Source organism: Pelobates fuscus, chromosome 2, assembly GCF_036172605.1.
Source record: "Pelobates fuscus isolate aPelFus1 chromosome 2, aPelFus1.pri, whole genome shotgun sequence".
Classification (NCBI taxonomy): Eukaryota; Metazoa; Chordata; class Amphibia; order Anura; family Pelobatidae; genus Pelobates; species Pelobates fuscus.
The window spans coordinates 161,382,164-161,395,428 of NC_086318.1; the positions used below are offsets into that span (position 1 = coordinate 161,382,164).

General features: G+C 37.5%; 1 protein-coding gene across 1 annotated transcript in view; it reads right to left on the bottom strand.

Moving 5' to 3' along the window:
* CSMD1 (CUB and Sushi multiple domains 1) overlaps positions 1–13,265 on the bottom strand; it is a 1,854,468-nt gene that overhangs the window by 167,491 nt on the left and 1,673,712 nt on the right. The window contains exons 43-45 of the mRNA XM_063441118.1: positions 10,260–10,437; positions 1,449–1,594; positions 305–385 (exon numbers count right to left, since the gene is read on the bottom strand). Of these exons, the coding sequence (XP_063297188.1) occupies positions 305–385; positions 1,449–1,594; positions 10,260–10,437 (405 nt within the window). The remainder of the gene's footprint in view (positions 1–304; positions 386–1,448; positions 1,595–10,259; positions 10,438–13,265) is intronic.

A 13,265-nucleotide genomic window follows, 5' to 3' on the forward strand; every position in this document is an offset into this window, starting at 1 on the left:
TCTTCCCTAAACTGCAGTCCTTCCTGCCCTGCCCCTACACCGTATATTACTTCTACTGGCTGTGCAGAGACTACACAGTGTTTAATCAGTAATTTATGTATCAAGTGTGAACCAGTCCTTGCTGTTGTTTGTAATAGTGTGAAGACAGATATAAAATGCAGGTTACTCCCCAGAGAAGTGTACTAACTTCTAAATGTGTATTATATTACAGACACAGCTACCTGAACACCAAATATAAACTGCACATTTTAGTATGAAACAGATACAAACACGTTACTGAAACATAATTCACAATGGCAGTTACCTATTTCAAAATCATCATCATCTGAAATAATATCACTCTCTGCCACAGCTACTGGAGGCTGGCACTTTTTAAGTGGATATGCTGCAAAAGAAAAAAAAAGTTTATTGCTGGAATAATTTTATTGATAGTTTATTGATGGAATGCATGTCATTGCATCTGTGTGTTGTGATTCAATTGCCTAAAAATCTACTACAATCGACTACCACGTGTGTCTATGGTACTTGATGCTGCTCCCCACTGTCCATTTTTACAATCCAGGCCATAATTTAAAATAAAATATGAATATTCCCATCACTTTCTTCACTTTTGGTTTTGTTTGTATTTGCAGTACTGGAGGAAACTGGTTGCAGGCACAGTTTTTAGGTTTTTTTCTTAGTGCATAATTGTGTGTGAATGCTTGGATGAATCATTTGTGCATCATTATGTACACATGTCTGGCATCACAAAAATGACATTCTACTAGCATTAAAAATAAATGCATTTGCTCTGCCATGGTTTCTTTTGGGCCCAACTGATTTGTACCTTACAACTGTGTTCTTTGCTATGTGACTCAACTAGACACAACTAGAAGAAACATTTGTCCTGCCTTATGATATCTCTGACATGGCAAATTTTCTCACTACTCCAATCCTCTGGAACACCCAATCATTACTTATTTCTGACTGTGCTATCTGCTCTGTAACGTGGAACCAAAATAATCCTGGCCACCTCTGTGAATTGTAATTTTTCTTCATTTCCTTGCTGGCTAGGCTCGAAGGCCTCACAGCAAAATGCTATACATACAGACCCCATGCAACATAACCACTTCAAATTACTGATGTTGTCATGGTGCTTGGAGTAACTCTTTAGCCACTGTGTGATAGGGTCACTCCTGAGTGGGGAATAGTCAAACACCAAATTTGGGATTTAGAACAAACCTCATTGTTTTAATTTTAGTTTTAAATACCAGTTTTAAATGCAATTATCTTAATATAAATGACATTCTCCGAAAATCCAAGTAGAAGGCACTACATCACCATCTATTTTGGACATATATGTGCTCCACATTTTTATCTTTTTATCGTTTTATAATATTAATATTAATTGTATGCTCTTCACTATCTCTTAATTCGTATCCAAACAGATTTAATTTAATTGAACTGACCATGAAAATTCAGGACGAAAAAGCCACCCGTGGAAAAGTCACTATGAAACTTGAGTAGAACTTGATGAGATGTGCTGTATGCTGTTTCAAGTGCAGTATTTCCACTAAAAACTCCAAGTTGTGGTGAGTTCTCATCTGGTCCATCCCTTTAAACAACAAGCAAAATACACAAGTTTTTGCTTTGCATTAGTACTAAATGTAAACATTTACAACACATATCATAATAAATGCAAACTAAAATTACAAGGTTATCACAAAGCAATTATCATGTTATATTTTCAGTATACCACTTTCTCCGGAAAGTAGGTATAGAATTGCATTTACCTTTAAAAAGTGCAATATGTGTTTGCAAGATTGACAAAGGAATTTAATTTGTCACCAACCTATTTCCATAAAGTTCTGGCCCAGGCTTTGGAACCTCTTTTGCTAGGTGACACTGTTCTTTAGTAAGTATGTATGTATTTTTTTTATATTTTTTGTTTTGGTTTTTATTGATTATACCAACCCCATCATACTTATAGAGGAAGTATTGGAGGTATATTTAGGCATTTTTTTGGTAGGGGGTGGGAATTATGTGGGTTCAGGTTTGAGTTTTTAGATCCTAAACATCAGGGGTGTGCGGTGGTTAGGTATTATAAAGTAGTTGAAGGGTAGAGGCCAACCACTGAGCCTCTAAATCATTGATTTCTATCCCACTATCCCCCTCCTCTGTTAATGTCCTTGGGACATTTTATGCTGCTCTGCAGTATATGGGCTAAAAAGCTGTTATGGTGGCATGCTTACCTACCCCAATGATTCTGGCATTCCACCTGCAGCAAATCTGGCCCTTTCTGGGCCCTGTAATATATAATGATATATTATATATGCCTAATACATTAAGAATATGTAATTGTACTCTTAGTGTATGTTGTTATCAATCTATACATATATAAATATTAAAATACACATATAATTAAATTACATATTTACACTGGGGGCGGGGCCTGACCTGCAAGTTGGGCAGACATGTTTACAGAGAGCACCTGCCAGCACAAACTTTAAATCGACTAAACCTACACAAAGAACTGGCAGAAGGATCAGAATTTTGCTTGACAAGCACCTTAAATGACAGGGATATTGCAGAAAATCGTTTTCCTGGCACTGCAGGTCCCCTCTACCTCCCACCACCCATCCCATGTTGCTGAAGGGGTGAAAACCCCTTCAGTGACTTACCTGAGACCCCCGCCGATGTCCCTCGGCGGTGGTTTTGGGTCCGCCCACGCTCCTCCCGCGCGCACGCATTAGACCTCTCCATAGGAAATCATTGTAAATGCTTTTAATGCTTTCCTATGGGGAATTGAGCGACACTGGAGGTCCTCACATAGCGTGAGGACGTCCAGCGATACTCTAGCACAGAAAACCTGTGCTAGAAACCAGGAAGTGCCCTCCAGTGGCTGTCTTGTAATGTAATGTAATGTAATTATTGCAGTTTATGAAAACTGCAATAATTACAGCTGCAGGGTTAAGGGTAGTGGGAGTTGGCACCCAGACCACTCCAATGGGCAGAAGTGTTCTGGGTGCCTGGAGTGTCCCTTTAAGGACCAGAGTTGTTTTTAAATGTCTGCGTTTTTTGTGTTTAGCTGTAATTTTCTTCTTACTCCTTTACTGTACCCCCATATATTAGATACAGTTCTTCTCGCCATTAAATGTTTTTTCTAAAGATACCATTATTTTCATCATGTCATATAATTTACTATAAAAAATTATAAAATATAATGAAAAACTAAAAAAAACACTTTCTCTAACTTTGACCCACACAATCTGTTACGCATCTACAACCACCAATAAACACCCATGCTAAATAGTTTCTAAATTTCCTGAGTTTAAAACTATCCAATGTTACGATGTTCTTAGCTTTTTTTCTTGCAAGTTATAGGGCAATAAGTACCAGTAGCACTTTGCTATTTCCAAACAATTTTTCAAAATTAACAAAAGTTACATTGTAACACTGATATCTGTCAGGAATCCCCGAATAACCCTTCATGTGTATATATTTGTTAAAATAAGACAAACTAAGGTATTAAACTTGGGGTATTTTGACTCTTTTCATGCAACCATTTTACCACCAATCTATGCCAAATGTTGTAAAATTATAATAATTGGTGATTTATTTGACACCCTTAGATATTGAAGAATACATCAACTGAGAACTTTAAGGGTTACTGCCAGAGAACACCCCAATATGTGTTCAGCAACATCTCCTGAGTACAGTGATACCACCCATTTATAGGTGTGTTGGGATCTCTGGGGGCTAAAAAACCTTATTTGGAGGATGTGAATTCCAGTTTTCCAACATGGAATTTTCACAGTCATCATGCAACCATATCCTATTTGGGACATTTTTGAAGCCGGACAATGTAATTTACCCCCATCAAACCATATATTTTTACATTGTACTTTAGGCATTCTCACATTGTACTTTAGGCATGGATTCTCAGTTCCTGTTTTGTGTTACTGACAAAGGACAACCCATTATGTGTTCAGCAACATTCAAACTGGGGTGCAATGCCAAACGTCTGACATGTGTTTTTCCAAGCTGACATATCTTCTTCGTCTATCTTCTTTTTGGGGGCCTTTTTACATATCCCAATTTATTTTCTTGCCATGAATGTGCATATATTTGAAAAGTTGACACCCCAAGGTATTGTATATGGAGTGTTGTGATGCCTTTGATGCAACTGTTTTAGCCAAAAAAAAATAATTAAAAATGAGCGGTGGTAATTTTTACATTTTCATTTTTACATACACATTTGTGTGTGATTTAGGGGAGCCTGTTGTTGGTTATTGCAAGAAAAAACTCGAGGTTGTTTTCTGCAAGGCCTTAAAAAACAAACTCAGGAAAAGTAAACGTAACCAAAAAACTGAATGGCAAATGTAAAAAATAAATAAAAAAATGGACCAGTGTGTGATATCACTTGAAGTAGTCCCCAATGCAGAGTCCAGGCTGTCCAGGGCAATCAGGACATTAAAAGACAGTGTCCTTTCTCTGCCCCCGCTTGAAACAGACACTGCATCTTTTTTGAGGATTCTGCTTTGCCGCAGTAGGGAGGGATTTTAAAAATAAAGTGGGTAGACCCAATTCTGCTCTCTCCCATCACCGCCCGGGGAGCAGGTGCATCTTGGTACAAAATCCACAAAAAGACCTGGAGCTAAAACTGTAAAAAAGTCAGTGTCATTCCTGGGTTTGCTTTTGTACACAATAAAAAAGTGTGGTGGGTTGCAATCTGCATAAAGAAAATTGCAAACTTTTGTACCGGGCGCTTGTCTTCCATATAACTAGGTAGGGCTGCAGCAGCTGATCTGCCAGATCAATACCACCCATATGCCGATTATAGGTCTTGATGCACACTGGCTTCCTTGTGCTCTCAGCTCTACCACATACAGAGACCTGCACAGTCCTCTCAGTGTGGATGGTGGTAAGAAGATACATATCCTTCTTGTCTCTGTACTTAACTGCCAACAGCTCCTCTTCGTGCAGAGCTGATGTCTCCCTCTTCGTAGCCGGGTGCGTGCAAGTTGTCCTTGCAAACCTGAACGGTTCTTTCTGATTGTACCGCAAGCTACTGTATCAAAACAATACGGTAGCTTGAACAAAGGAACACTTGTATAAAAATTGTCTTTATACAAGTGGTACCCTTTGTTCATCAGGGGTAATATCAGGTCCAAGACAATCTTGCCACTGGTTCCGATATGTTCTGGGCAACCTGGAGGGTCGAGGTGGCTATCCTTTCCCTTGTACAGCCAGAAGGCCTGAGTATACCCAATCTGGCTCTCACATAGCTTATACACTTTTACACCATACCTGGAGTGCTTGGAAGGAATATACTGCTTGAAACCCCGCCTTCCCTTATACGTCATCAGGGATTCATCCAAGCATAAACCTCTGCAAACCTGGCAGCAAAGTGGGTAATCATGGGGTGGCTTTTATACAGCCTGTCAAACTGATGATGCTCCATAGGGGGGCACAGGCTGTTATCGCTGAAGTGCATGAAATGTAGAATAATTTCATACCTCTTCCTTGACATACATTGGGAATAAATGGAGGTAGAGCAGATGAGGCTGCCGCTCCAGTAGGAGTGGATGGAGGGCTTCCTTATAATACCCATCAGCATAGTCAATGCCCAGAATTTTTTACATTCTGGCAGATCGATGGGGGCCCATTGCTGCTTTGCCAAAAAAGAGTCAGGCTTTGAAGCATGGAACTGATGGGCATATAAATAAGTTTGGGCGACAATGTTCCCCAATACATCATCACCCAGAAACACCTCCATAAACTGTTGGGGGCTAAATCCTGTGACATCCACATTGATGCCAGGAATTGCGGTGAAGGGTGGGATATCTGGCCCTGGCGATGAGGCGCTACCCACTCCTCAGCAGCACTGCCAGCTGGAGCAGCACGTCTCCTTCTGGCAGGGGGCTTAGCAGCCACAGATACATCACTAGATGCATCACTAGCAGCAGACACTGTATCTAGTGATGTATCTGAGCACCTGGCAGGGTGAAAATCAGGGTCGGAGTCAGACATAGAAGCATCAGACTATAACGCAAGGAGGGCATACACCTCCTCAGCACTATACAACCTCTGTGACATAATCACAACACTTTATTTAGTAATCTGTCACAAAAAAAATACTAAAAAAATAAACCCCTAAAAAAATGCACAGACAGCAAAATAAGTGCTGCTGTGCAAGAGTCAGTGATCTATACAGTGATCACTGGCAGGAAAGAGGTTAATAGCTCTGAAAAGAGCCTTTGGGTCTCACAAAAAAATCACTAAAAATGAACCTCTAAAAAAATGCACAGACAGCAAAAAAGTGCTGCTATGCAAGAGCCAGTTATTTATAGTGATCACTGGCAAGATAGGGGTTAATGGCTCTGAAAAGAGCCTTTGGGTCTCAAAAGTTTACAAATCCATACATAAAGCTACCTAAATCAGTCTACCTAAACACAGATCTCTTTCTCTCACTAAAACACAAGTGAAGAGAGGGAAGGAGAGCCACACTGATCAGAGTCAATATTTACTAATATTGACCTGACCAGACAAATGGGGATCATAGTAATAATAAATACTATTCTAGGGGAAAGCTCTGATTGGATGACCCTAGCCTGTCTCTATGATAAGGCAGACTAGGGACACCTCCATAAGCCCCATGATGCATTGCCTTTAGAAAGGCAGTGCCCTATTGGAAGCCACATGGCTGGGAGGGGGAGGGGGGAGATTAATACATTTATTTTATTGTTTTATTGATTTTATATATCTTATTTATTTTATCCCACGAAGCACTCAGCACACAGACAGAGCATTGGAAGCCTGTCCGATGGCTTCCGATGCTCTGCTACACTGCCGGGTGCCACGTCGGGCAAACGTTCACTCAGGAGTCAGTCAGGAGAGGTATTGCAGGATGCCTCAACATTGAGGCAGCGCTGCAATACCCTTAGAGCAGCTGGAAGCGATCATGATCATTTCCAGTGATCATATTTGCTGCGGACGTACTAGGTACGTTCGCAGTCCTTAATGACCGTTTTTGTTGGACGTACCTAGCCCGTCCGCAGTCCCTAAGGGGTTAAAATCTAGGTTTGGTTTGGTTTGGTTTTGATCAGAACTTGAACAATTGCCTCAAACCTTAAGGGGTTAAAACATTTTATCATTATTTTACTTCATATGAGCAATGGGAATAATATGAAAGGCAATTAGCTAGCAATTGCATTTTAAGTGCTATTCAAACAAAGTTTAGAAAGTGCCACGTTGTCACCCTGGAGACCTTTGACAGCATCAAGCTTTAATTTTACACTTTTCTTTATAGGCAACAATGTCTGTATTTTACCAGAATGCTCATCCTCTGCTGTTGTGTACTCAAGTACATCAGCGATTAGAAATGGTATATTTGAAATCATTAAAAACTCTGCCCTTTAATTTCTTTATCAGAAGATTTTTTTCATCCACCTGGGTAGAAGTCCAACACTAGAGTTTTTATATTACATTTTTCTATATTATTTTTATGTGGTCTTGCACAACTCATTCCTCAAAGGTAAATGCTTTAATGCAGATAGAGATTGCATAGGTATATATCTTGACAACATACTGTAAACCAACAGTAAACTTATCAATGTCAAAGCAGCAATCTCTAGGAATGCATACTGTTTTCAAGACCCAAAGTCATAATTTGATTATAAACCAGTGTTTAAAGCTATAGGCTACTGCAAAAGAAGCCTACAGAAAACCTGGTCTTTAAGTTGACATGCTTTGTGTGCTTAAATGTAGACTCCAAACACAATAATCACTAGAGAGTGCAGTAGTTGGTATCATGCCAGTAGTGCCCTGATACCCCTCCAAAATGTATGTTGGTGCCTTTATCAGTATAACAAAGAGGGATCATTTGATCCTTCATCATTATGCACAAATGCAAGAAACGTATGTGTCATACTATACATTGTAGAGGTACTATGGATAATTACACTATGGATAATGAGGCATATGCAGTAAAAGTATTAATAGGCAGAAAAACAAAAAATGTTGCTGTTTGCATTTGTAACTTGGCACTTTTTTGGCACAAATTTTCTTCTGGTATAACAAGCAAATTCTGCACTTTAGGAAAGAACATATACTGAAAGTAACAATATACTACAAAAGTTAGCCTATGAGTAAATATCACAGACCTTTTTTCTGACATTCAATGATCTCTTTCAGAGGATGGATGCAAAATGTTTTCAGATATATCTTTTTTTGACAGTGACTAGTAAATATCTTCAAAAATATATGGTTATTTAATTAAATCCAAATATTTGTCTTATATTCACATTAAATCATATATGTCACTGTCTAGGGTCTTTGCATCATTTGCACTTGGAAGTCCACTGGCCATGGGGGGAAGGGAAGGTAGGTTTTGCTTGCCTGAACTTGTCCCTCAAGGTGCTTCCTCCACTCTAGTCTGTCTAATCCTCTTCAACCCCTGGTGCTTCAGCTGCCAGGAGCCGACATCAGTGACATCATGTGCAAGAGTATAGCATTGAAGTCTTTAGAGGATCTCGCTATGGATCCTCCATTGAGGGAGCTTTTTTTTTCTCCCTACAGCCATCACTGGTGACAGCTAAGAGAATTTACAATCTTGTCAAAAGGCAACTCACAAATACTTTGTCTCCATATATATTTTGACTACGTTGGAGTTTCTGTGAAATTGCTACACATCCAGTTTAAGAATTTCACAAGGACTGACAGAGTCTCTTTCTTGAAATAGAGTAAATTGGGAGTACATTTTCTTCATTTAAAATATTTTATTGAGGATTTGAACACGAGGTATATAAATATGTACAGTGTTTGTAAGTCTAGTCTATTTGGGTACATTTTAAGTATCTCATATACTTGTACTTTAGGAGATTTTTTTAGCTCAGGGTAATAGTTATGTGAAAATAGCATTTACTCGCACTGTATCTAATCAATTATGATGGTGTAGAAAACTCTCTGTGTGAGTTGAAAAACTGCCATCAAGATGCATAGAACTTGTGGCGGCGTTTCCTATTTATTACATAGACTAAGCAACATACCTCTATAAATAAAAAATAGTTACGCTAGAAACGACACCAGCTATGGTAGGCAAAAGTTAACTAAATCATTGGTGAAGAAAATGTCAGACCACGTTATAACCACGTTATAATACATATGTGGCTTGTTCACTAAACAGTGATTTGAAAATGAAAATTTACCAAAATTAAATTAATGAGTGTTACAGGAAGTTATTGCCTATTGAATCACATGTAACATGCCATATAAAATCATATATCATTATTATGCACATACCAAATATTATATATTAATAAATATTGATACAGTATGATGGGAACAAGAGTTCTATAATTTCAAATAATTTCCAGCATTAAAATGCTGCCTTTGCATGTGGCTACAGTACAAGTCAGTTCCTAGTCTACCTTCATTAGATTTTATCAGCGGTATGCTATTATTGTATTTGCAAAAGAACTGTAAGCAGTCCATCTCACTGAAATATTAGTGAGTGTTCTAGATAGCACCGAGCATCCTAGTTGCTATGTGGTAACTAGAATGCCCAGTGGTATCTAAGACACTCAATAAAATTTTAACAAGATGAACTTGCAAAACTTTTGCAAATACAGAAAATAATCTTGCATGCAAAAATCTAATGGAGGAAGATGAGCGTTCAAATTGGCAATTTGGCTTTGAAAAGGCAGACTTACAAATCTTAAAACTGGCATATCTGATTGTGCTGTGAGTTTTAAGGTTTTATGCCAGACAATCCTTTGCTCTGTGTCTGTCATGTTATGGTTGTATTGTTCACTGTGCATTAAAGTAGCAAATCTCACGGATCTTTAAAAAAAAAAAACAAAAAAAAAAAAACGTGGGTAACTCATTTTATTACGTATCCTAGTTTTCAATTGAAAGGATGAACTGTAAGTTTAAACACTGTTCTTCATCTAAGATTTTACATGAGAAATATGCCCTTCCATCTCACTGCAATTAATTTTCACAGTGTATTAAACATCTACAGCTATTTATAATAAGAACTCCAACCATCACAGAAGTATAATGATAACCGATCAGTCAATGATTGATTACTTATTTTATGTGCTCTATGCATGTATGTGTAAAAATTGATTAGTTTTCTAAATTTGTGTTTTGACCTTATATGTTATTATTTTACTCCTTAAAAAATGTCAGTTGTAATCCCACATCCATTACATAGTTGCAGAGTCAAGGAAAAAATAATCAATTTAAAACCAATTTATTTACTTCGGGTCACATACCATACTGCAATGTAATCATTCACTGGTTCTGTCTGGAGTAAAGTAAAGTTAATATAAACTCCGTGACCCTGCAGAACAGAAATAAACCATGTGCAGTCCTTTGAATTCGGATATTCATCTGGAAATCCCGGAGAGTAAATTGTACCATTTTCTGATGATACATTATATCCACAAGGGGCTGAAATGAAGACAAAAAGTTTTGAAAAGTATTGGAATGCATAAAAATAACTAGACTGCATTTATAATTCTCACAACATTTTGAAAACTGCCACTTTATGTTATAATGACTACTGACTTGCTTTATTCATGCACATTTGGATAACTTCCAACTACACTGTTTTATTTTTGTTCTAAATTAGTTTCTTTTCAACTCATCATTTACATAGAAAATAGATTTTTTTAATATGGTCTCTATGAAATCCTGAAATGTAAAACAAATATATATATATATATATATATATATATATATTTTAATCACAATGGGCCTGTGACAATTATAGAGTTAAAATTATATGCATCTGCAGCACCTCAATCATTAACAATTACAAAGTAACACTAAATAATATTGTTTATGCAACATGCAACTTTAATAAATTAAACGGATTAATTTAATTTCATATTACATTGCAGGAATTCTATAAACTTCACTAAATACTATATGTTAATATCTATCATTCTCATTCATATTTTAAAGTGAAAACATGTATACCCACTTATTCAAATGTTTACATATATATCACACTCCCTATTAAATGATAACTATATTTGCTGTGCCTCCCTTTCTGCAGGAAAGTAACATGAACATAAAAAGTATAACTCCTAGAGGTATATTAATAAAATCTACATCTTTTTATTATTTATCTCGTCTTTCATATTTATGACTATACAGAGTTAACTAATGACTTAACTAATATGTATGTGGTGTACATCACGATTAACAACAAAATGCAAAGGCTCTGAGATTTATTAAATACATTTTAAAGAATCAATTTTAATAAAACAATGGATTTATTTTTATGTATTATCTTTTTTAATGTAAAACTAATATTTAACAGATATTTCTTTTCAGCAGCTGCAGACTTGAATACAAGTAACATTTTATTATATCTAGGGAGGCAAGAGGGTGCCGGAGGGGAAGGGGGAGAGGGGGGTGCTTGATGGTGGATTTAACACTATAGGGTCAGGAATACATGTTTGTGTTCCTGGCCCTATAGTGTTCCTTTAAACTTATTTTTGTAGATATGCGTGTGTGAAAGATTTCTTATTGAATCATTTAACTGAAAGTTGTCTAGGTAACATTAAATATTCTGTTCAAAGTCAGGAGACCCCAACATTCATTACAGATTTAATAGTTGACTCAGAATTAGCAATTGAGAAGTTAGAGTGATAAGATAAGTGATACATGATAATATAGAAAAAAGAGTAAGAGGCAATTAGAGGGTCATTCTAAGGACAATAACCACTTCTCTTACTGAAGTTGTTATGGGGCAAAGGGTATGTCCCTACAGCCTTTCTTCCTGAAAAAAATAAAAATATTGATGGAGACACTACTTTTATTTGTCTAGAGCCCCCCTCCCTGAGCTATTATTCAGCCAGATGGAATGCTCTCTTTCTGGCTGGTTTTGTGCAACTTTTGCATAAGGTTTCAGTACACTGCACACACATTGCGCACACACATCATGCTAACCCCAAGTGCCTTGGGCAGGCTGCTTGGGCATTAAGGCCACCTTTATGCCTTAGGCAGGCAATTTACTCTCTAACTCTCTGATAAAGAAAAATCTAAAATTCATTTTGACCTCTGTACCGCAGTAAAAAATAAAACACAAATCTTACTTGTTGCATGTATTTAATTTATTTCACTGCTAATGATGCCAGGAATCGTAGGCTTAGGGGCTTGACTGAAGCTTTAAAGAATGGATGGGGAACCTTCGGCCCTCCAGATGTTGTGAACTACATCTCCCTTGATACTTTGCCACCATTGTGGCTGTAAGAGCATTATGGGCGATGTATTCCAAAACATCTGGATGGACAAAGGTTACCCATCCCTGCTTTAAAGGAACACTATTAACACCACAACCACTATTATTATTATTATTAGTTGTAGTATTTTGATAGAGCCAACTTATTATCCACAGTTCTTTACAATAATATAACATAATAAATGGAACAATAAATTAGACAATTACAAAATGTTACAGGAACATTAGGTTGATAAGGACCCTGCTCACTACAGCATACTATAGTGGTTAAGCTGCCAGAGGTGCTTTATAATGGTATGAGTTGCTTTAGAATGGTTTGGCTTTTTATCTCGGGCCTGCCAGGCATTGATCCCTGTCTCATCTACATCTCAGTGAAAGCCAGAAGGTGATGTTGGTGGTGCAGTGCTTATCTCATTGGCGGCGAGTGATCAGCTAATGCTCTGCAGGGCTTAGTTTCAGAGTTAAGAGAAGCTCCTGAGTAGAAACTTCAGCTCTCACTGAGCTACAGAGGAGGTAGGCAGTGGCAGCCAGTGTTCAAAATGGCACCATACCCATAACAGTGTGCTGTAGTAGTTACACTGCTTGGAGTGTGATAAGTTTCATACAGTCAGCACTGGTGATATTTCCATTGTCTTCATTTTATTTCTAATGGAAATGTACTTCTTTGTCAGTCTAAGATTTTTTTCCAAATCTTATTTTTTTCTTTTTTAAAAGCATTAAGGCCACCTTTATTTTTGGCAAAATAACAATCACCCTCAATGAAGATGTCAAGTAAGCCCTAAGAATGTGTCTGTACTGGCCTAAGTCCAAAGCAAAGATGGCATCAATCATTGGAACTTCCCTAAGGTGATTTCTCAAACACTTAACAATGCAGATAGTGTAGCTTACTGTACAGAGAGACGAGGAAAACTGCATACAGGCTCAATGCTTAAATTAGTTATTATAGGTCTCATCATTCTTAAACACGCATACATGTGGTAATAGGGATATAGAGAATAGAGGTGGCCAAACAGTCACAAGGACAGAG